Source organism: Idiotropiscis lumnitzeri, chromosome 16 (genome assembly GCF_059441095.1).
Source record: "Idiotropiscis lumnitzeri isolate Australia: NSW breed Sydney's pygmy pipehorse chromosome 16, RoL_Ilum_1.0, whole genome shotgun sequence".
NCBI lineage: Eukaryota > Metazoa > Chordata > Actinopteri > Syngnathiformes > Syngnathidae > Idiotropiscis > Idiotropiscis lumnitzeri.
The window spans coordinates 10,982,043-11,003,337 of record NC_142406.1 but is presented as its reverse complement, the minus strand read 5'-3'; the positions used below and the strand labels follow the sequence as shown (position 1 = coordinate 11,003,337).

The window sequence follows — 21,295 nt, the reverse complement described above, 5'->3', positions numbered from 1 at the left end:
TCGCTCCCCTGATGCAAATATATTTTAAATAGAGAAGTAAGAAGGCCACATGGGGGTGGGGGTGGGGGGAAGGAGCCGATAAACAAATAAATAAATATATATACATATATCTGTCTTTGTGGTAAAATCTCCCATTCTGCAATTTTAACTTTAGAGCAAAAATCCAGCAGACACTTTAATGCATTCCACACGCTACATTCATCTTTGTCATGGGAAGAGAGAAAAAAAAAAGAAAAAAAAAAAAGATATGATCTCATTGTCCTCCACTTCAGTGGATGCAGCGTAACTCAATGGAATAAATGCAGCACTCTGCAACTCTGGTGACATGCTGGAATCAGCACTGCGGCGCCCCGTGCACGTGCGCCGCAAACTTTGACGCCAAGCGTCGGCCGGGATGAGCTGACCAAGATATCCGAGCGCGCAATAATCCGCCCATTATGGGGCATATGAGATTAAGAATCCACCAGAAGCCAAGTGACATTGACAAAGACGGAACATAGAGTGCGACTGCGTCACACTGCGGCTGCATGAGTCACTTTCCGAAGCATCTTCCGTGCACCCCTCATGAACTTCATGTCCTCCTGAACAGAAAACCTTATTCTACCAATCGTCAATATAATAAAAAATAATAAATAAAGAAAAATATGTTATTTCCTCAGTATTATAACTTTTTTTCTTGAAAAAAAAATCCACTTTATTCTATTTTTTTAGACTTTTCCGCATGGCTAACTTGAAAGAAAAATTCCGCAAAAATATTACTAATTATTCTTGCTGTTCCCGCTCCATTTCGTCTCTTCAGGGCGAGTAGTTTTCATTTGTTTTACTTTTATCATACTCATCAGTTCAAGTCCTCACCTGACCTCGTAGTGTACTTGACAGACTTTTCCGTGTCTACTCACTTCACCGCCAGGGTAAAAATATCATCTCGGCACTCATTGCTGGTAGAAAGTGTCGTAATTAATCCCAAACCTGGCAGAGGGAAGTCAGCCTGGAGCAAAATAGAACAAAGTGCTTGCGGTCCCTGCAGGCTTTCATTAACACGCTGTTGCGCTCTTTCGTGCTCTCTCTCTCACACAACACACACACACACGCACACACATCAACATCCTAACTAACTAACTAACAAGGAGGGTTTATAACAAGTGGGTCGTATCCTGGCCTGTCTGGCTGCTGTTGGTTTCCATGGCGATGATGAAACGTTATAATCGACTATTTTTTTTTTCTTTCTTATGAAGCATCCCACCCCAAAAAAAATCTCTCTGTGTTTGTCCTTTTATCTTGACCTGCATCTGCTTCCCCGGCCTTTTTTTTTTCCCATCCATATTTTTCGCTCCCTTCTTTTGCCACTTCTACTTCCTTCATTACAGTAACTAAGAGGATTTGTGTGTGTGCGGGTGTGTGTGTGCCGAGACCCAATTAACCCCCAGAATTGTGTGTGTGTGTGTGTGTGTGTGTGTCTGTCTCTCTCTCTCTCTCTCTCTCTCTCTCTCTCTCTCTCTCTCTTTCTCTCTCTCTCTTTCTCTCTCTCTCTCTCTCTCTCTCTCTCTCTCTCTCTCTCTCTCTCTCTCTCTCTCTCAACCAGACAGTTTAACAGGACCGGCTTTAGGTGGCGCTTTCATGAGGTACAAACAGAGCCTGAATGGGGAGTGATCACAATCAATGAAATGTTATTTTGCTCATTAAATCGACAGGGAAGTGGCCCAGCTGTCTCGTATAAGTCATTTGAATTTGAAAATGACCCTAAAATGGCCGCTTCAAACCGAAGTGGCTCGATTATTGCGCATTTGTGGGCATGGGTCAAAATTCCAAATTGTATTTCTGTATTAGTGATGGCTGACGTAAAGAGGCGTGAATGTGATCTTTAAGGTATCCGAGAGGGTACACGCAGCGTCCGCAGTGTTCAGAGGACAGTGGTAGTATCAGGTGCGAGGCAGCTGAGAACAACAGACTGGTTAATAAGCTGTCTGTGTTTGAATGAATGACTCATAAAGCTGTCTATATGCACATAGGTCCCACGTGTTCCTCCAAAGGTGATTTGCATCCGCGGGAAGGAATAATAAGCAAACCCTTTTTGGCGTCTTTTTGCCAGCACATTTGAGATACTGAATTAAATTAAAAAATATATTTTTTGTTGATTTTTTAGGGGCATTGGAATAGATTAACGGCATTTCCATTCATTTCAATGGGGAGACATGATTTGAGTCGACTTCCTAGTGCACGCAAAATGAAAATACAGGATTTTCAGATTGTCCACTTTGTTGACAGTCAAGATGTCGTGGTCATTTTTTTTTTCTTGTGATTGGGCGCGAGGGCGGGGTATCAGGTGCTTTACGTGGTGCGCTCCTTAATGAGCCACATGTGAGCAGTTAAGGAAGGACCCATCTGATGTGGCCCACTCGCCTCATTACCAAACAATACATATTAATGTCCATCCTCGCCCCGCATACATAGCGCATACATATTCATAGAGCACGCATATGGATCCTCGCCACGTTTGCAAATGACTCCCCCCTTTTCTTCAGCATGTCTTGATACTCCACTTTGCTTCTTACTTTTATTGTGGTTAACTTCTTGTTACGCTTGAAGGATGTTACGCAGGATGGGCATGCACTCGGGGCGAGTTAATCATAGAAAACATGGCTTTTATGCAAGTCATTCTGGCTTCCGCAAAAATGATCGGGATTTCTTTTTTGTAACTCTGTAATATTTGTTTGCCTCTTCCGCTAACACTTCCAATTCCATCACTTCAAACATTTTTCACTTGTGGTGCTCGCTCAAGTTTTCAACGGCGAAAACCCATCAGCGCCACAAGGGTCCGACAAAACATCGTGTAGTGCCTCTTTATATTCATGTTTGATTTAAGTTATTAATTAATATTTAGCATCTTTAATCGTACAAAAGCATTCAGGACTGTGTGCCAACATCACTAAAATCACGCCACTGTCATTGTTCAAATTAACACATCGCGACCTTTTACAAAGGTTACCTCTTTCTTTTTTTTAACAATTGTATGACAGTTAAGCATGTTAACAAAATTCTTCGTCTTTTTACAAACGACAGTTCGGAATGAATATGACTTTTGCCGAGGCAGCTGGTATGTAACGCTATTGCCACTGTGACAATTCTGACCGTGAAATGGATTATTGCCATTATTTCCTAGAGGGGGATGCCTCCTTAACCCAAGTTGACCTTGTCTTTGTCCTCTGGAAGCCACCCCACCCTCCTGCTTATTGGATTCCATAGTTTGCTTGCAATGTAAAGTCCTTCTCGACTTCGTCATTTGGATGGCCCTTTAAAGAGAAAGGAATGAAAAGTCAACAACCTCCTGCCCATTGTGTTTCTTGAGAGCCTTTTACACACACGTGCGCACACGCACACGCGCACAAACACACTGGTGATTTCAAGTCTATTATTATGCTAATAGGACTTCAATCTCTACATGTCCACATGCAACACACACACACGCTGCGGTCGACAAACAGTGCTGAGCTCAGCAGGAAAACTCACAACAAGATGTGAGCCATTTTTAGCATTTCCTGTCTGGTCTGTGGGTGATCGATCCAGCCGGCAGATATCATTAAATATCTCTGTGCTCCAAGTGCATGATTTATTTTTCCTCGGGCGCTTGAAACTAACAGATGATGCGAGTACTCATAAGGTTTGATTCAACCCCCCCCCCCAAAAAAAAGAAACAAGTGCAAGGACTTCAGACCTTACATAAAGCGCACGCGTCACCGGATTACATCACGCGCCGTCATCCCGCCTCTCTGCATCAGCATGAATGAGGGGGGTAGGGCAGCGTGCATGCGTGTGTGTCGGTCCTAGCTGCAGGGAGAAGTCACTTTGAGTGTAAACATCCAAAACAATGCATCACTCATGCGTGTGCCTGCACTGAGCGACATTCCTTTCACTAATTTTTTTTTTTTAAAAAGGGAAAATGCGCTGCACGTTGAATGGTTTAATTAAATTCTTGATTTAAGGTCGAGGGTGTGCAGGAGCCGGACTCACTTGAACACCCTGAAGTTGTCACGAGGTCACATACAGACAACCATTCATGTTTACAATCGCACTTTTAGATTATACAAATTGCGCCAAGACGATTTAAGGAGAGTTTGCTTTTAAGGTGGCTAAAAATCGCTTCGGTTCAGTGGGATTCCGATTCAATTCTAAACAATTCGGCTCAGTTCAAGAGGGGACGATGCAAAGAGTTTCTCGTCAATTTATATAATTTTCCGTCGGATGTCATATTTATTGATCACTTCTTTTTTATTTGTTTAATTTTCAGTGTGGCCCTTTTCCTTTCATCACAGTTTCCACTTTTTGCAAAGCCCCCTTTTGCTCCCCTTTAACTGCCTTATAAATCAGCGCCGAGCCACCGAGCGCTTTCAAAGTAGCTCATTAAATCCCTCCACGCTGTTCCCATTGGACCTGATCCTCTCTCCCTCGCTCTCTTCCTCCCCCCCCCCACATCTCCATCTCTCTCCTCTATATAAGGGCAACAGCTGGTCTTGTGCACCAGAGAGCCGCTGCAGCTTCACGCACTCTGAGCAGAAGCAGAGACAGATGAAGAAGAGGAGGAGGAGGAGGCGCAAGAACGAGAGGACGTGCGGCTCTTTGGTGCGCGTTTGAAACATTTTGACGGGAGCAATAATGCGCTTAAGAGGAGCTAATAGGACGCAAGGACGTTTCGGGACGCGTATCGGACGTTGCTGAACTTCTGCGTTGCACTTTTCAGGGGAAAGAGACGCGCAAGATTATTTTGTACACGGGAATGTGCCTGACTCGTGGTGCTTTCGTGGTGCTGAAGGGACAGCGACGGCAACTGGATCGCTTAAGGGAGCTGACCGGTTCTGAAGGACCTGACAGAGGAGAGGATTTTAAGTCACAATAACACAAACTGGGACCTTTCTTTTTTTTTTTTTTTAATATATTTACACTTTTGGAATGCCCATAACACAATTTCCCAGTGGAAGAAACTTTTTTAATAACTTTTCATAAAGTGTGAAGTGATAGGAGTGTGTGAGTGTGTGTGACTGCCATCATGCCTCGCTCCTTCCTGGTGAAGAAAGTCAAGCTGGATGACATTTCAGCCGCAGAGCTGGAGAGCTCCTACTGTCACGGTCGACGCGGGGAACTGAGCCTGCGATTCCATCATCATAAAGGTGAGTCGCGCACACACATACACACCGTTCCAACACATTATTTTAATCCCCAGATAGCAGCATTAGTCATGACTGACTCGGAAGGGGGTCAAACGCAGGTAATGGCGAGAAAGCCAGGAAGCTATAAAAGGTAGTGGTGGAGGAAAAACTGTACAGAGGAGATGCAAGGAATGCAGTATTGGAGAGCAATTTTTTTAAATTCTATATTAGATAAACAGAACACCAAACTCTAGAAATTCAATTCCACAATGGAAGACGTTTTACTCACAGCGCCACTAAGTGGTGATTTGAAGTATGTGCAATAATTTTTAATGTTTTTTTGTTTTTTTAAATCACACATAGACATGTGACTTCAGTGTAGTGCCATGTTGTGCCACAACATGCTAAGCAATACTGAGGAGATGCTGCGTAATTAACAGCAAGATGAAGAGGCAGAGAAGATCCCCAACTAATCTCCGGTGTCTATCACTGTAGCAGAAAGCATATAAAGCATGCCTGTGAGTAATGAACACGCAAAAAAAAAAAAAAAATTCGTCATATGTTAGCATTAATTAATACAATTAAATGGTTTGTTTGCATACTTTGGTGTTTAAATATATAATCTCTTGTTTTATGTCAGTTTCACAGTCAACTTTAACCGAGAGTGACAAATAAACAGCGTGAAGCATATTTTGCTTCTTGTTCTGAGAAATGTGCGATCTCGAGTCTTTTCTTTTCATCAGAGTGATGTCGCGCAACAAGACTCCCTTGTATTTGTTGGCATTGATAATAGGCGTTCAGAAATGCTTCAAAAAGTGTGTTTGAGTAAGTTAAGTGTGTTTTTTTTAAGTAGGATGGGTAAAGTTATTCAAAGAAAAAAGGTTTATATCTGTGGTGTCTATATTGATATGCATATGCATCACCCCGAAGCGAGAAACGCGGGTTCATTGTCGTGTTACCCTGGAGCTGTTTGTCAACTCGCTTTGGAACATTTCCGCCCCCTTGTGGCCAAATGAAAAACGGTGTCACTTGCGATGACAGAACGAGGAGGCAAACATGGAGGCGGCAGCAGCAACACGGCCAGGCCTATTGTGGCCCCCACACTCCCATGTTATAAATATAACACGACTTTGACTCGAGCAAGTGGCGCTTGTTGCACGCACACACGCGTGTACGCGTACGCACAGAAATGCACGCACACACGGCTGCGTTTCTGTCAAGTTGGCATATTTTCCAGGGAGCTTACACGCCCGAGTGCGTGGCATTTCTCACATACACGCAGACACACAGGAAGCACTTTGCGACCTACATGAAGGCCAAAGCACACAAGCGCGCATCAAGTTGCAGGCATCACTCTCAACCGTCGGACATTTTCATGCTGTCTCTTCATGAATATATATAGTTTTAAATTTAGCTCTTTGACATGCCTACATGAAATGTAATAGCCACATCTTTTATGTGCACACACGCACACAAAAAGGGGCAAGAAGTCAGCCATTTTGGTTGCTTTTAATATTTAACATTTGGGAATTAATGTGGCCATTTTAAGGGCTCCGTCAAAAAAAAAAAACTATCAGGAAAAGGTTGCACTAAGTCATAGTTTTAAAAAGTAAACATCCACACGCGGTTGAGAACGCAACAGTTTGAGACCAATAGCCGGGAACCGCCAAAGATGAATTAGCTAATATCATTCAAATATTGCGAGACCATCTCGAGCTCGTAATATTAATAACTTCTCATATTGTTACGTCTGTGTTGCCTTAAGCGTCGTAGGGATTTTCTGGATTATTGCGTCGGAGCAGTGAGTCAAGCTTCCTGTTTGCTAAAATGAACACTTGGTCATCTTTGCAAAACTTTACTCATGCTCTATAAAACACAGACGCGCGCACACGTTGGCAGTCAAGAGTGCAATTATTGAATATTCATGACTCATGACGTCAAGACTCCATCTTGTTTGCTTGCGTCTGCGCTCTCCCAAAACGTCCGGTTAGCGTGCAAACAAGCAGCTTGACCTCCACCCGGGCTCTCTCTCTCTCTCTCACTTTCCTCATCCTCAACCCCGCCGCCCTCTCACCCGCCCCAAGTTGCTATTACCGACATGGATGCCTTTCTCAGAAGTGACGGGTGAAATGATATTACCAGCACAAGTATCTTGGAGTGCGCTAATTGAAATGGAGCAGCCATATTGATCGGCGCGCATCCTGCAGAGCCGGATCGCTGTCTCAACTGAGAGTGTGCGTGCGTGCCACAAACGAAAAGTGAAAATAATTCCAGAACGTGAGATTTAATAAAGGGTAACTATGGAAATCCATGTACGAGCATTTATTCAACTAGTAGTCACATGTAGAAGTCAACTAGTGCACCAAAGGGTGTACTAGAACTTGGACCTCAAGATTGAAATCTTTGAAGGTCCATATGAGCATGCACTAAGTGCTCATTAGAAAGAAAATTTAGCGCACTAGTAGACTAGGGCACGTTAGTAGAATGGCTGTGTCTCACTTGTAACTTTTTTTTTACACTACCTGCATACTAGCAGGACACCTTCGGCATGCTAGTTGGACAACTACATTCCTAGTGAGGCAAATCTATATTAATGTTGGGTATTTCGGTGCCACAAGTGGAGCGGAGGAGGCTACTAGTGCAGGACATAGGCCTATTATTTGAGCCTAGTACATTCAGTGCATAACATCAGACCGTAGCAGGGTTTATAAATAACTCTCGTCTGCGTCTCATTTCTTCACCAATCACTTCCCGTGTCTCCTCAGGTTACGAGCGGGATTATCTGAGCCCGTCGCCGTACGACAACCCGGTGCGCAGTGACTTGCCTGCCATCTCCAAAGCGCCCTCCTCCCCACCTCGCCCGTCCATCATCTACAGCCGCATGGACGGCGGCTACGTGGGCGGCCTCCACGGAGACATCCATGGCGACTCAGACCAGCCGGACAGCCCTCGCTCAGAGGTGTCGTCGGCGGCCAGCGGCTACATCAACGGCGACGCCGCCATCGGCGAGGCCTACTCCGTGGACGCCTTCCTCATCGTGGACGGCCGCTCGAGACGGAAGGCTGCCGGGACGCCGGCCGCAGACGGCGCGGGCAGGCCCGGCGCCCCGCAGAGGCACTCGTGCGGCGAGTGCGGCAAGACGTACGCGACGTCGTCCAACCTGAGCCGTCACAAGCAGACGCACCGCAGCATGGACAGCAAGATGGCCAAGAAGTGCCCGACGTGCGGCAAGGTGTACGTTTCCATGCCCGCCATGGCCATGCACCTGCTGACGCACGACCTCAAGCACAAGTGCGACGTGTGCGGCAAGGCCTTCAGCCGCCCGTGGCTGCTGCAGGGTCACATGCGCTCGCACACGGGCGAGAAGCCCTTCGGCTGCGCGCACTGCGGCAAGGCCTTCGCCGACCGCTCCAACCTGCGCGCGCACATGCAGACGCACTCGGCGTTCAAGCATTACAAGTGCAAGCGCTGCGACAAGACCTTTGCGCTCAAGAGCTACCTGAACAAGCACTACGAGTCGGCGTGCTTCAAGGGGGCCTTCTCGCCCATCGGCTCGCTCGGGGAGTGAGGCCCGAACATTCTCGCCGACCAGATACTTCCGGGCATGGACTCGTCTTCCATCCGTGCTCGGCCCCTTTGAACCTGGCGCGGGCTCGGATTGTGCACCGTGCGGTTTGGTTAGGCGGTTATTCTTTGGCAGTGGCGGGCCAGATGTTCGGCCTTCGGTGGGGACTTACCCAACCGAATTCACCTCAAATTACCACCACTATCGCATTGCAGTTAGAAAAGTCATCGTGACTATACAAAATGCAATATAACAACTGTGACACATACATTATCCGGAGAGGTTCAATATACCCGAAAAAAAAAAGGGATTTTATAATCCCCGAAGATGCTGAATATGAAAGGAATTGTGCAGATTGCCTCAGATGCCAATCAAGTCAAACTTGGCTTGTTCTGACCAACCAATCAGAGGATGGAAAAATTGCTGACGCCATGGAGGGACAGCGCTAGGGCCTTGTGAGGATGAGTTTGAAACTCGATTGGTTCAAAAGTCCCGTTCCTTTTTTATGTTTCGTTTACATCAACCAGCACGGCTGTTTATGAAGACTGTTGCCAGATTCAATTGACAGAGCAACACGCGAGATGAAATCTGAATGGGCAAGCAGAAAGCAGTGCAGCGAAAACAAACGCAATGCGATAAAGAGAATAAATTTACACGATATTAGATGTAAATGTAGGCCAGTGCTTCTGATAGAGATTAGTCATTTTTTTCTAATAATTTATCTGAATGAGTATTAATGACATCTTGCCCATCAGAAAATAAATGGTCAACAAAACAAAAACAAAAAAAAATCAAGAGGACACACAATGGCATATCTTGAATAATAAAAACATACCAAAAAAAGAAGGGATAATGCACCCAGTCCAAAATAGACAACCCGAAGACGGACAAACAAAGCACGGCACATCTCGCTCATCATAACCCATTAGCGTAATAGCACAAGCAAGCACAACACTATCGTGAAAGCGAGCGCTGTCTGTCTTCTTCTATCCAAGTACAAGACAGGGAAGTGGACAACAGACAAAAAAACACCAGGGTATTTTTTTGGTGGTCAGAGGCTTTTCCAAAACTGTGGCTCGGGACCCAAAATGGGGCCCATATTTATCGGAAAACTCACATCACGTGGTTTTTAACATTGGTTTCTTACACAGTCTATGCCAATACTATGGCAATATGTTCAATATTTAGTTTATAAAAAAAAGGGAACTTTTAGATGCCAATGTTAGTGGGGACATTCAAAACGTCAAGGCCAAACCTTCGAGGGAACTCGTGTAAAACAAAAAAAAAAACATGCCACCACAGTATTTCACTACTATTTATCGATGTTTTTAAATGCCATTCATTTGCACTTTAATTTGCCTTCTGTTTGGAATATGCCAAAGCATTTGACACTTTCTAATTTATTTTGCCTTTTTTTTTTTTATTATATTTTTTGGGTTCACCATGTTAATGATACACTGCATGCAAAAAAAAAAAAGGTGACAGCCTTGCAAAGGAGAACTATGCCAATTTTATGAATATTTTTTTGATTAGTTAGGAGCATTTATTTTCATGTCTGATCAAGCAATAATGCATTTTTTCAAATCAACAAGTTTTTTTTTGTTTCGTTATTGTATACGTAGTGATGATACATGATGAAATATCAGGGAGTTTGCAAACCATGGAGGCTATATCTACGGTATATCTATCTATATATTTGCATTATGTGGTCACACACACACACACACACACACACTTCTGTGATCCTTATGAGGCCTTCTCCGCAAAGGCGATTAATCGGTGAACCGATATGCATGACAGACGGACGGGAGGGCTTTTTTCTTTTTTTTTGTACATGCTTTTTATGAACTTGCCTGCCTTGTATTAGCCTAAAAGTATACGTAGAAGAACGTAGAAGGTACAACTGTTCGGCTTCTGGTGCTGGAACATGGATTGTTCATTTTTGTGTCAAAATCATAAAAACAACACAACAAAGAAATTGTATTTTAAATTCGTAATATATTATTTTGTCAGAATAGTTGTAACGTTCTAAGTTGCAGGACGACAAGAAAGCCGGCATTTGATATAAAATTCGTAATGTTAAGACAAAAAAATCGGAATGACCAGAAAGACTGAAAAAAAATGCATTGTTATGACAATAAAGTTGTAATATTAAAAGCAAAAGGTTGTAATTTAAAAAAATAAGATTCTGTCATGATATGGAAAAAGTTGACCAGTCACCATGAAAACAAAAGTTGCAAATCAAAAGAAAATTGCGAAAATGTCAATTTCCAAAAAAAAAAGTCAAAATAGAATTTGCAATATGTTATGTTCATAAAATAATATTACAAAAAAAATTTCAGTGACAAAATATTATTATAATTGGAATATTACAGTAATCTCGTAATTTATGAGAACCCTCACAAAATATTTTTTTGTTTTTTTTAACAATGTGTTATGGAACATAGGCAATGGTAATTACCAATTGTTAACAACACAACATAAAGAAACATGTTCGTACTGGTCCTTTGTTGTCGCCATGGCGCTCGCATATCAATGACAAATATCGATATCGCTATACGATACCTCCGGAAGTGAAAAATGTTTCCAGTCAATGTTCCAGCACGGGAGAACGCCGCTGAACCACTTTTAGACGACACTACTGTAGCCACGAGTTAGTTGATCTATTCTTATATGAAAGCACTTGTTCCTCTTACCAATTGTAACTTCTTCAAAGTTCTCTCCTATTTTTTGGGGGGGAAGGGAGGGGGGGGGGGTCATTTTTTTCTCTCTCTCTCAACGTGAATAGCACAACAAAAAGAGTTTAGAGATTCAGGTAGACGACGCCTTGCTTGTGGAAAGAAGAACCGCAGTCTCATTTTTTTTCTACTGGAAGCGAAGATAACGTCACAATGATGAACTCGACGACACGCCCTTTTCTAGATATTCAATATTTTCAAGCCTTGTAAATAAGCACTGAATGGACTGAGGGATTATTTCTATAGATCTGTACTGTAAAGCGTGATGATGATGATGATGATGATGATTTTTTTTTCCCAGAGCTTCCGACTTCTTCCTCTGGGGCTGGGGGTGCGATCTATTCGGGCCCGCCAATGTAAAGCACAAAAACATCACTGGGCATTTACCCCCCCCCCCCCTTTCACTTATTAAGAATAAAAGATAGTTTCATCAGAAAACATTTGTTTGTTATTTTTACTTTTTTATTGAATCAACTCAAATCCATTTGCGTGTCATTTTGTGGGCTGTAATACAAACAATGGAGGCTCGAAAAATTAAATTCTGGTTTTTAAATAGAGAAAAAAAAAAATTCTTGTGAAGAATAAAAGTCGTAAGGTTATGAGAGAATGATAAAAAAAAAATTCAAATGTTACGAGAAAAAAATTGTGAGGGGAAAAAAATAACGAGAGCAGCCACATCATGAGAAGAAAGTTCTAATATGAGAATTTTAAAAACGAGATTTGATGAAAATAAAGTTCACATACAAGAACATATCTGAATGTGGTGTGAATAATGGAATATTATAAAAAAATACAAATTAAATTTATGAGAAAAAGTCCAAATTTTGGAAGAATAAAATTCCAACTTAAGGAGGGGGGGAAAAAAGTATTAATGTTACACGAATTAAGTTGTAGCATGACAACTAAAAATGTTAAATCTATGAGAAGACAGCAGACATCACGTTAAATCAGCCTGACAAAACTTTCAGTTTTACTTATGCATTGAATGACTTCATTGGAAAAAGAAGACGAGAAATATATTTTATTTATTGCCCAGAAGCATTTAAATATGCTAATTCCAGTTTTCCCATAACACTTGACCTTTCAGCCCGGAGCAGGCGATGGCTTTAAATTGTTCATACACGCTCCCCCGTGAGCTCGCCACGTAAATCATTCATGCTGCAGCGAGCAAAGTCCAACCTTTCAAAGTCCAATACGAGCAAAACTTACTAGGAGTCGCTTTTGTTTTGAAGTATCGCCTGAACTACACAAAAACATCATCACGATTGTAACGCTCCAGAATCTTCTTATCGGGGGACAAAACGACACAAAAGCGACCATTTGTTGCTTGTTTACGTGCAAACAGGTACATGTGCACCACACACACACACACACGCCATTGATGTGCATTGTCTGCAAGCACGCACCTGCACAGCACACGGTGTGATGGGCTTTTCAAGGGTTGTTTCACGCCTCATCGCATTTCAATTAGCAGGTAGCGCACACGACGAGGCCAACTTGACGGTGTGTCTATGGCACGTTCATTTGGATTCTCGGCGACCGCATCCTTTCGCGTTGCTCTCTGCGTTTACATCAACGTGAGTGACAGCGCTTTGACCTCCTGCTTTGTCAGGGGACGCGCTGGCAACGCACGCGCCCGATGGGGAAGACAACTTCCAGGGAAGGAACAAGGAATGAGCCTCCCCTCACTCACCCATCCCCCAGGTTGTGTCTTTTCTTTTCCTTTTTTTTTTTTTTTTTACATGGAAGAAAATGGGCCGACTATACACGCTACATTATTTATTTCAAAATGTTGCAAATTGAAGAGAGCAACATGGCATTGCGAGGAAGCCGCACCAACACTTGTTGCTAGGCAGAAAACATCACAATATTAAAATTAATATTTTAAAATTGTGATGTCACAAACTTAACGCTATAATATAAGTCGTGATGAGGCGCACGGTTGCCGTTGCCAGGCAGAATTTTTCAAAGTAAACGACATCCGTCATGCTTGTCAAGACGTTACGCGCTGCATTCCTTGCATCATCCATGACCAAACTCTCTTCTTTCCTGTGAACGTTTTCTATACCGTCTTCTCACGCCCACGCACAAAAAGTATTTATTTCTCTGTGATGGCGAAAAAAAATAACCTTTATGCCTTGTATTATTTTTTTTTTCACTGTAATCTCTCTTTTGCTCTAATGCGTCTTTTATTGCGCCGCTTCAGTACAAGGCCCTCAGGCAGTGCACATTAAAAAAAAAAAAACACAGTCTGTTTGGCCTAATATGAACAAATCACACCATATGTGGGTTACACAAATACTATCGTTTAAATTGAAGAACCAAGACTGCTCGTGTTGAGGAGCAAAAAGGGGCAGAAGACGTTGGAAATAAGTTTGAGAACTTTCTTCACTAGAGAATGTCAAATTGTTCACTCAGAAATGTTCAAACTTTCCACACTATTATTTTATTTCCTCAAATAGAAAAAATCTTTAAATTGTGGCAAAATCTATTTATGGTTGGAATATAATGTCTTAAAAAAGAAAACTCAGTTTCATGCGAATAGCAAAATCGAAAAAAAATCCCTACTCTTGTAAAAATATATAAAATTTTGGGTTCAAAATATATTAGCTTCAGAAATGTACAACTCTTTCTTGAATTTTTAAAATCTTATTTCTTTTTCTCAAAATGCTTAGTCTTTGGATTTTTTTTTTTTTTTTTTTAAGATTTTATTTTTTCTAAATTATATTTTATTACCCGGCTTCTGCGCTGGAACGGCCACAAGCACAACACCTAAAAAAAAAACTGCATGACCAAATCACACTGTATGTAGTCAACACAATCAAATTAATTCAGCATTCGACATTCGGAGACTAAAGACACAAATGGCAGACGTTATGAAGGAGAGTGAAGAAAAATAGCTCTCCGTACGCGTGTGTGCCCGCTATTAAAGTTGTATTGCGTTCTGCTTTTAGCGCCTCGGCCATCAGCATCGAGGCAACTTCAGCTAATCATTTTTTAAAACGCTCTGTGGTTTGTGCACGTCCAAGACTCGTCCACGTTTGATACTTGCATGCGTGTGCGTTCTTACACTTGTGGGCCTGGGTTTTGTATGATTAACAATAAGTGTGTTTAAAATGTGAACCCAGTGACGGAAAAGGGATTACTGTAGTGAAGGTACGAGTGGAAGTCACCTGAGCGAAGCCGATCTCCCGTTAAGGAGATCATGTTCCGACTTCCATTAGAGAAGTAGCACAACGGCCCCGTGCGATCGATACCGTCCAACGGGACGACTCGCGTATTATTTCGCCTAATCGTGCGTCGCCAGCTGTCGGACGGAATCAGTGCGGAGACGTCCGAAGAGGGACGGGGGGGCATCGATCGCGTTGGGAGAGTGGAGGAATTCATCGGGGAGTTTTGCCGTGACTTTCAAGGACTTGATGTTCCACTTGAGGGATGTTTAGAGCAACGTGTGGTTGTTCAAGGGGAACAAAGAGATAGAAAGGACAAGACAAAAAAAATATATTAAAAATGTTGACAAATTCTCTGCATATACAGTTTTTCCCCTTGCTAATATAGGTAAAAAAAGAATAATTCCCCCCCCAAAAAATAATTCTGAAAATACTTTTTCACCCTCCAAGTTTTCTCAAAAATGCTCCCAATTTATTTTATTTAAATCTTCACAAATATTTTCCTGTTTATTCTCTCTCAGCATTATCCCCATTTTTGCGTTTTATTTTCCATGTGGCTCCTAACACTCCTTACCTGCGCTGGAGGCAGGAATATTTGATCATGCAAGTCATTCAAAAATGTTTTTGTGATTGCGATCGTGCAATGTTTGACCAAACTTCCGCCGACGAGTCAAATCTTTTTGCTTCGCCTGGCATTCATCAAGCCACCGTAGAACTTCTGCTCCGATGTGCCCGCATACACACAAGAGCAACAATACTCGATCAAGCGCGCACACCGGATGTTTATTGGCGACATACATCTTCATTAGAGCACGCGGTCATACCTCGCTTCTTCTTCTCCCGTCTGTGATTCATGAATGCTGAAATCTTAACACACACACACGCACACGCGTGGCGTGGCAGCGTAATGAGTGAGGGATGAGCTCAGCTCATCACCTAACGTGACAACGATGTCTGGTTTATTGCCACACCTGGAATTTATAGCCACTTCGTCCCCTTGAAGCTATTTCCTGAGGTTTTTTTTTTTTTTTTTTTTAATTCAGTTTTAGCGCACAGCAACATGTGAGCTCAAATGCTTGCCATGATGACAATTCTGCCACGAGATAATGAGCAACAAAATATTGTGCGAATTTGACTGTTCTAGTGATTTTTATTTATTTTTTTTTTTACCCGGCCCCCTTCCTTCCCTACTACTACTAAAAAAAATTGGAGGCTCAAGTGGACTATACACTGCCATGATTCCCTGCTGTGCTCCCAGGGCATGAACTAAAAAAATGATAAATAAATTTAAAAAATCCTGCCGAGTCATCATGAATCAAAATTGTCATCCTGGTCTCAGAAGGACAGCAGCAGGCAGCGGAAACAACTAAGAGACTTTGAGCAGATCAATATCACTGGAATGAATTGGACTCAAACACACAAGCGCGACACTCGCGTTTCCTGGTCCTCATCGGTGAGAAATCATTTCTCTTGACTTGCAAGTTACGTTTTTTTTGGGTTTTTTTTAACCATTGCTATAAGCCACATGCTGCTTCTAAGCAAAAAGACGTAATATAAAGAAATTAAAGTTGATATTTCATGACATAAACATGCAACTCTAATCTCCACAATGCAGCGATTTAAGAGCAAGAACAAGAGGCAGAGAAGGTCCTAAACTACGCTCCAATAATTGCCGCACAGAGACTATCTGCCTGGGAGTATTGCTGCACATATTGTAACATCTATGCTAATTAACATTAGGCCGTCTATGGAGTTTCGCATCTTATACAAGCATAAAGCTAACAGACTTTCCTTAGATGAAATTATAGTTTGCTCGAACATTTTGCAGAGGAATACAAAAACTTGTGATGTAAAAAGATCATGAGATAACATTTTATTTCCCGGGAAAAAATAAAATAAAATCACTTTACTCTCTCTCCAACTTTTTGCTCCAGTATCACTTTCCCCTCAGCGGGTTCCAAATGGGCCGCCTGAAACTCATTCGATCGCAAAGCGAGAGCGACAGGCCTCAAAGTAAACCCAAGCGTTCCCTTTAGCCAATTTCCGGCGAAACGCATCCGCGTCGTGGTGGCGGTCGCCTCCCCGAGCTCGCCGCCAAGCGGTCCCGCGGCCCGCCGGCAAAGTGGAACTAGGGGCTTTAATGGCCACAAAAAAAAGCTGACGCCGTGACATGCGATGGAAACGCAGCAGTATATTAGCGGCCCGCCGGGGAACCAAACTGCTTACAGGACACACTGCGAGGAGAGCCCTTAATGACCCAACGTGTGTAGGTGTGTGTGTGTGTGTGTGTGTGTGTTTGGAGAGCACAGACACACACGCACAAAAAAAGTGTGTGTTGATCAATAAAGCCACGGCTGTAATAAGCGTTCTTTGAGACAGTATTGCCAACGTCCCGGGAGGAGCAGTATGAGAAAGTGTTGAGTAATTTAGCTGGACGGCAAAATTCAGAAGGGGGCGTCATTACTCACACATCAAACACGCACCTACACAAACGCGGAGGTCTAGTGTGAAATAATTGGCTTGGAAATACACACGAGTATCAATAATGGTGACTGATTAGAGGTGATTAAGTTTGAGTTTATAATGCTAAATTGGGGGAGAAAAAAACATATACAACTTTACTTGAGTCTCACAACCTGAATTTTATCTTAAAGCATTGTGAATTTTATCTTTAAAAAAAATAAAATATAATAAATACATCTAGATACTTGTAAGATTGACTTTTATAATCATTTTGTTTTGTTCTAATATTACACAGACTTCTTGAAGAAATCGTTAATTATTCAATTTAAATTCTGAAAGGAAATCTTGTAAATTATGAATTTTGTTTCCTATTAGATTTGTAAAAAAAAAAAAAATAAATAAATAAAAAAAATCTGGAACTCCCTTTTTTTTTTTTTTTTTTACATTTTTTTAGAGATTTTATTTTTTGGGTGGGCAATACATTTATGTAATATATCAACTATTTCCCTGCAAAGACCTTTTTAATATACGACTTGACTTTTTGTTAAATAAAAGTTTAAAATAAAACTAAAACAAAATAAATAATAAAATTAATAAAATAAAAAATAAATAAAATTAGTCACACCTGTATAGTACATATCAATACAAATATAAAAATACAAAATTATCTGATATTACGCAAAAGAAGACAGAAGTGGACTTAGTGAGCTGAAGTGTAGCAAACTTTGTTTAGGACAGACCTTTTGGTAGCATGGGACTTTTGGACATCATCGGCACATGTAGGCGTTCCTAATATTTTGGCGAGTCGGACAAACAAAAGCGCATTCCTACGTATAAACACACGTTCCCCATCAGTGGCCTGCAGGCGTTGAGAAGTAGCAAATGTATGCATGAAGACAAGCGTGCAGATGATTACGACCGGACACGAACAAAAACCTTGGACAGGAAAGACGAATGATGTAAGCCTTTGAAATTATCGTCCGTCCTCTCTTCTATCTGCTGTTTATCATGCTCACGTTTGCGGGAGCACAAAGCGGCACGGCGGTTTATTAACGGGAGACGATTTGGCGTGCACGTGTTGCGCATAGACACTCATGGGCGCGCACGCAGCACTCATTGTTGCTGCTTTTATCGTTCATGGAATATACATGATGTTGCCATTACGGCGGCAGAGGATTGTGCGTTAGGTGAGGAGACGTGAGGATGGGAGGGGCTTTTGTTAACGTGCGGAGTTAAGTCAAGACCCTGGAAAAGGAAATTTGAAAATCAAAGCACTCTCAGCGAATCAGCTTTCATCTCAGGAAATTAGAGCTATTAAAAAAAAAAAAAACGGATTGAAATAAGAATAGGACTTGTTTTTATTTTTAAAGGCTTTATTTTCTTGATTATTATTTTTTTTTATCACAAGATTGTTTAAAAAAAATATTGGAAGTTTTTCATGGAAAACACGAATTACAAATTTTAGGATGGAGAAAAATCTTTGCTTTTTGCCTTTAAAATTTTTTATGTTTTTATCCTTGTAAGACGTAAAATGATATAATATATAATGTGTAATAAAAATAACTTTTGGGCTAAAAAAAAAAAAAAGAAATATGCCTTTAATCAATTTGATTTTATTTTTTACAACCCAACACGTCGCTCCTCAAAATGTGCCTTTTTCACATAAAATTATGATTTTTTTTTCTAAAAGCCTATTTTGTAAAATCACACCTGGCTGAAAAAGTTACAACAGTCTTGCTAAATTTAAAAAAAAAATATTCATTTTAGTCCTGTAATATGACAATTTTCTCTGGATGGGTAAAATAAAAAAATACATAAATAAACTATGATCATAATAGGACAACATTCTTTTCGATAAATAAACCCCTAATAAAATTATGACTGAAATAAAAAAAAAAATCATAAAAATTAAAGAATACAACTATATAATTACACAAACGACCTTTTCCAATCATAAAACCAATAGACTTCCAAGTTGAATATCAACATTGCTTCATATTCTCGCCCCAAAATGGCCTCAGCCCATCTTTGTTTGAGTAACTACACCCCCCCGGCCACTATTTTCTGAAAAATTCTTGACGGAACACATTAGGTTTCGATTCTGGTTGCTCACTCACAGGGACGTCTCGCAAAGTAGACTGTTGCTATTAAAAAATGCACAGCCCGCTCTGTTGCTGCACGGCGGACAAAGTGGGTCAGCGAGCGCGCACACGAAATCCTTTAAACACGCACGCACACACAGACGAGAGCACCCCTCTCTTCCGTCATACTGGCTGTTTCGGCATTCTCTGCGACAAGAAAAGACTTAAGTGGCCATAATGAGCAGACAAGGGAGAGCGGGTCAGGAAGTCAAAAAAAAAATTGTGTAAATGCTGATGAGCAATGGGTTATTTTGAAGCAACAACAAAAATGTGTCCACTGTCCATATGTCTCAAACCGATGGAAACCATTCCAGCAGCAAAATAGTCAAAACAACAAAATGCTCAGCTCATTCTGCACATATTTGATTATATTTTTTCCACATACCAATCAGAAATTCTTCACAATTCCCTATTTTCAAAGAATAACATTCTCTGGCATTAGCAGAGGCACTGTTAGCAATTCTCGCTAATTTCATATTCCCCCAACTGACTGGCACCATTTCAAACTTCAAAATATTCAGCTCATCCAACACACAAAGACAGATCGTTTCCATATTCGTGTCCTGCTTGCACATTTCCTCACCAATTGAACCATTTCAGCTCTCCGGCAGTCACACGCAATTTGGACAGCGATTGCATTCTCCAATGAGTCACGGCTGCGCAAGAAACAAGACTAAATGACACTTTGGGCTGCGTGTCCGCTCACTCTGTTAATTAGACGGCAAGTGTTGCATCATCCCAGACGAACAACAACACCGAAGATGCAAGGACTGGAATACCATTTAATGGGCACATATTACCAAAGCAGAGCTGCAATGTTGTTGGATGCGCAAAAAAGCTACAAGTACCTGCTCGCCATTGTCCGGTATCATCGTTGATGGCATCGAAAATGGCATTTAATAAATCACATGACAATATAACAGAATAGATTTGTTTTGAACTAAATAAGCCCCTAATTTTTAGGACACGACACAATAAATCCTCTACAACTCTTTCCAGTTAAAGCAAACTAATGAAAGCCTTTGAAAGTCAAATCAATTCATGTAACGAGAGTGCGAGGATACACCGCGGCAAAAAAAAATGCTTTTGTTGCTTTGTTTCCCCTCCTTCCCGTCCGTCTTTTTCCCCTGTGGTGTCTTTCTTCCTCAATTCCACGACTGCTCACATTATTCTTTTGTGCCGCTTTTGCTTCATTTCCTCTTTCCGTTTCATCGTATCGCACTCTTGTCCGTCCTCGTCTCTCTGTACGTTATTTCCATTGTATCGCCATGGCGATGAATCGCTGCATTAATCATCATATCATCGGGGTGACGGATCATGTTATTAATCAGGCCTTTTTTTTTTTTTTTTTTTTTTCCCTTCCCCAGTCTTTCCGGGCAGCGTAAGAAAGCAAAGCCACACGTTGGTGATTAGCAATTAAATCTCACACACACATTTGTATGGTGGCACCCTGCTGAGTTTAAGCTTGGCCAGGCAACGCCGTCACTTCATCTCAGCCGGCTTAATCAAACCGTCACGAGTACTCCAAGAAGGAAAAGTCGAGTATTTTAATATGCGGCTATTTTTATGTCTAACACAGGGATGAGCATATCGTTAGCCTTGTAGTGTAGTAGCCCAAGTCATAGTTTGAAACAAAAAAAAATACAACAGGATGAATGGGAAGCTGCACAGATGTATTAAAAAAAATTGATAGTGACTCTTTCAAAAGTAATTTCCTTCTTAAAGTTGATAACTTATAACATTAATTATAGTTTATTATTAATTAATTTAATTAATTAATTGGATAATCAAGGGAATTCATTATTTTCACTTCCCACCACCAATAAAAATGGACAAGCATACGGACGGGAGCTATCATGGTAAGCTAACAGAGCGATACAGATTACTTTAGCGAATGCTAATGTCGCTAAATATCGAAAATTGCGAGGGGAACAGACCAAAATCATCATCAGACACCGCATACGACAAGCCGTCATCTCCAACAATCGCAATAAAAAACTGAAATGCTTTAAAAACCGGCTGATATAAAAATGCGTAACACGCGAGGCATATTTTTCTCCACTAGAGGGCGTTATCT

General features: G+C 41.5%; 2 protein-coding genes across 4 annotated transcripts in view; one reads left to right on the top strand and one right to left on the bottom strand.

The window, feature by feature from the left end:
* The window catches only part of LOC148321410 (TBC1 domain family member 20), a 46,969-nt gene that overhangs the window by 12,734 nt on the left and 12,940 nt on the right, over nucleotides 1-21,295 (bottom strand). The window lies entirely within an intron of this gene.
* LOC148321411 (transcriptional repressor scratch 1-like) lies at nucleotides 4,529-11,439 on the top strand. The gene is made up of 2 exons (XM_088319027.1): nucleotides 4,529-5,162; nucleotides 7,907-11,439. Exons 1-2 carry the CDS (start codon nucleotides 5,042-5,044, stop codon nucleotides 8,707-8,709), a joined length of 924 nt encoding a protein of 307 aa, XP_088175153.1. The 5' UTR covers nucleotides 4,529-5,041; the 3' UTR covers nucleotides 8,710-11,439.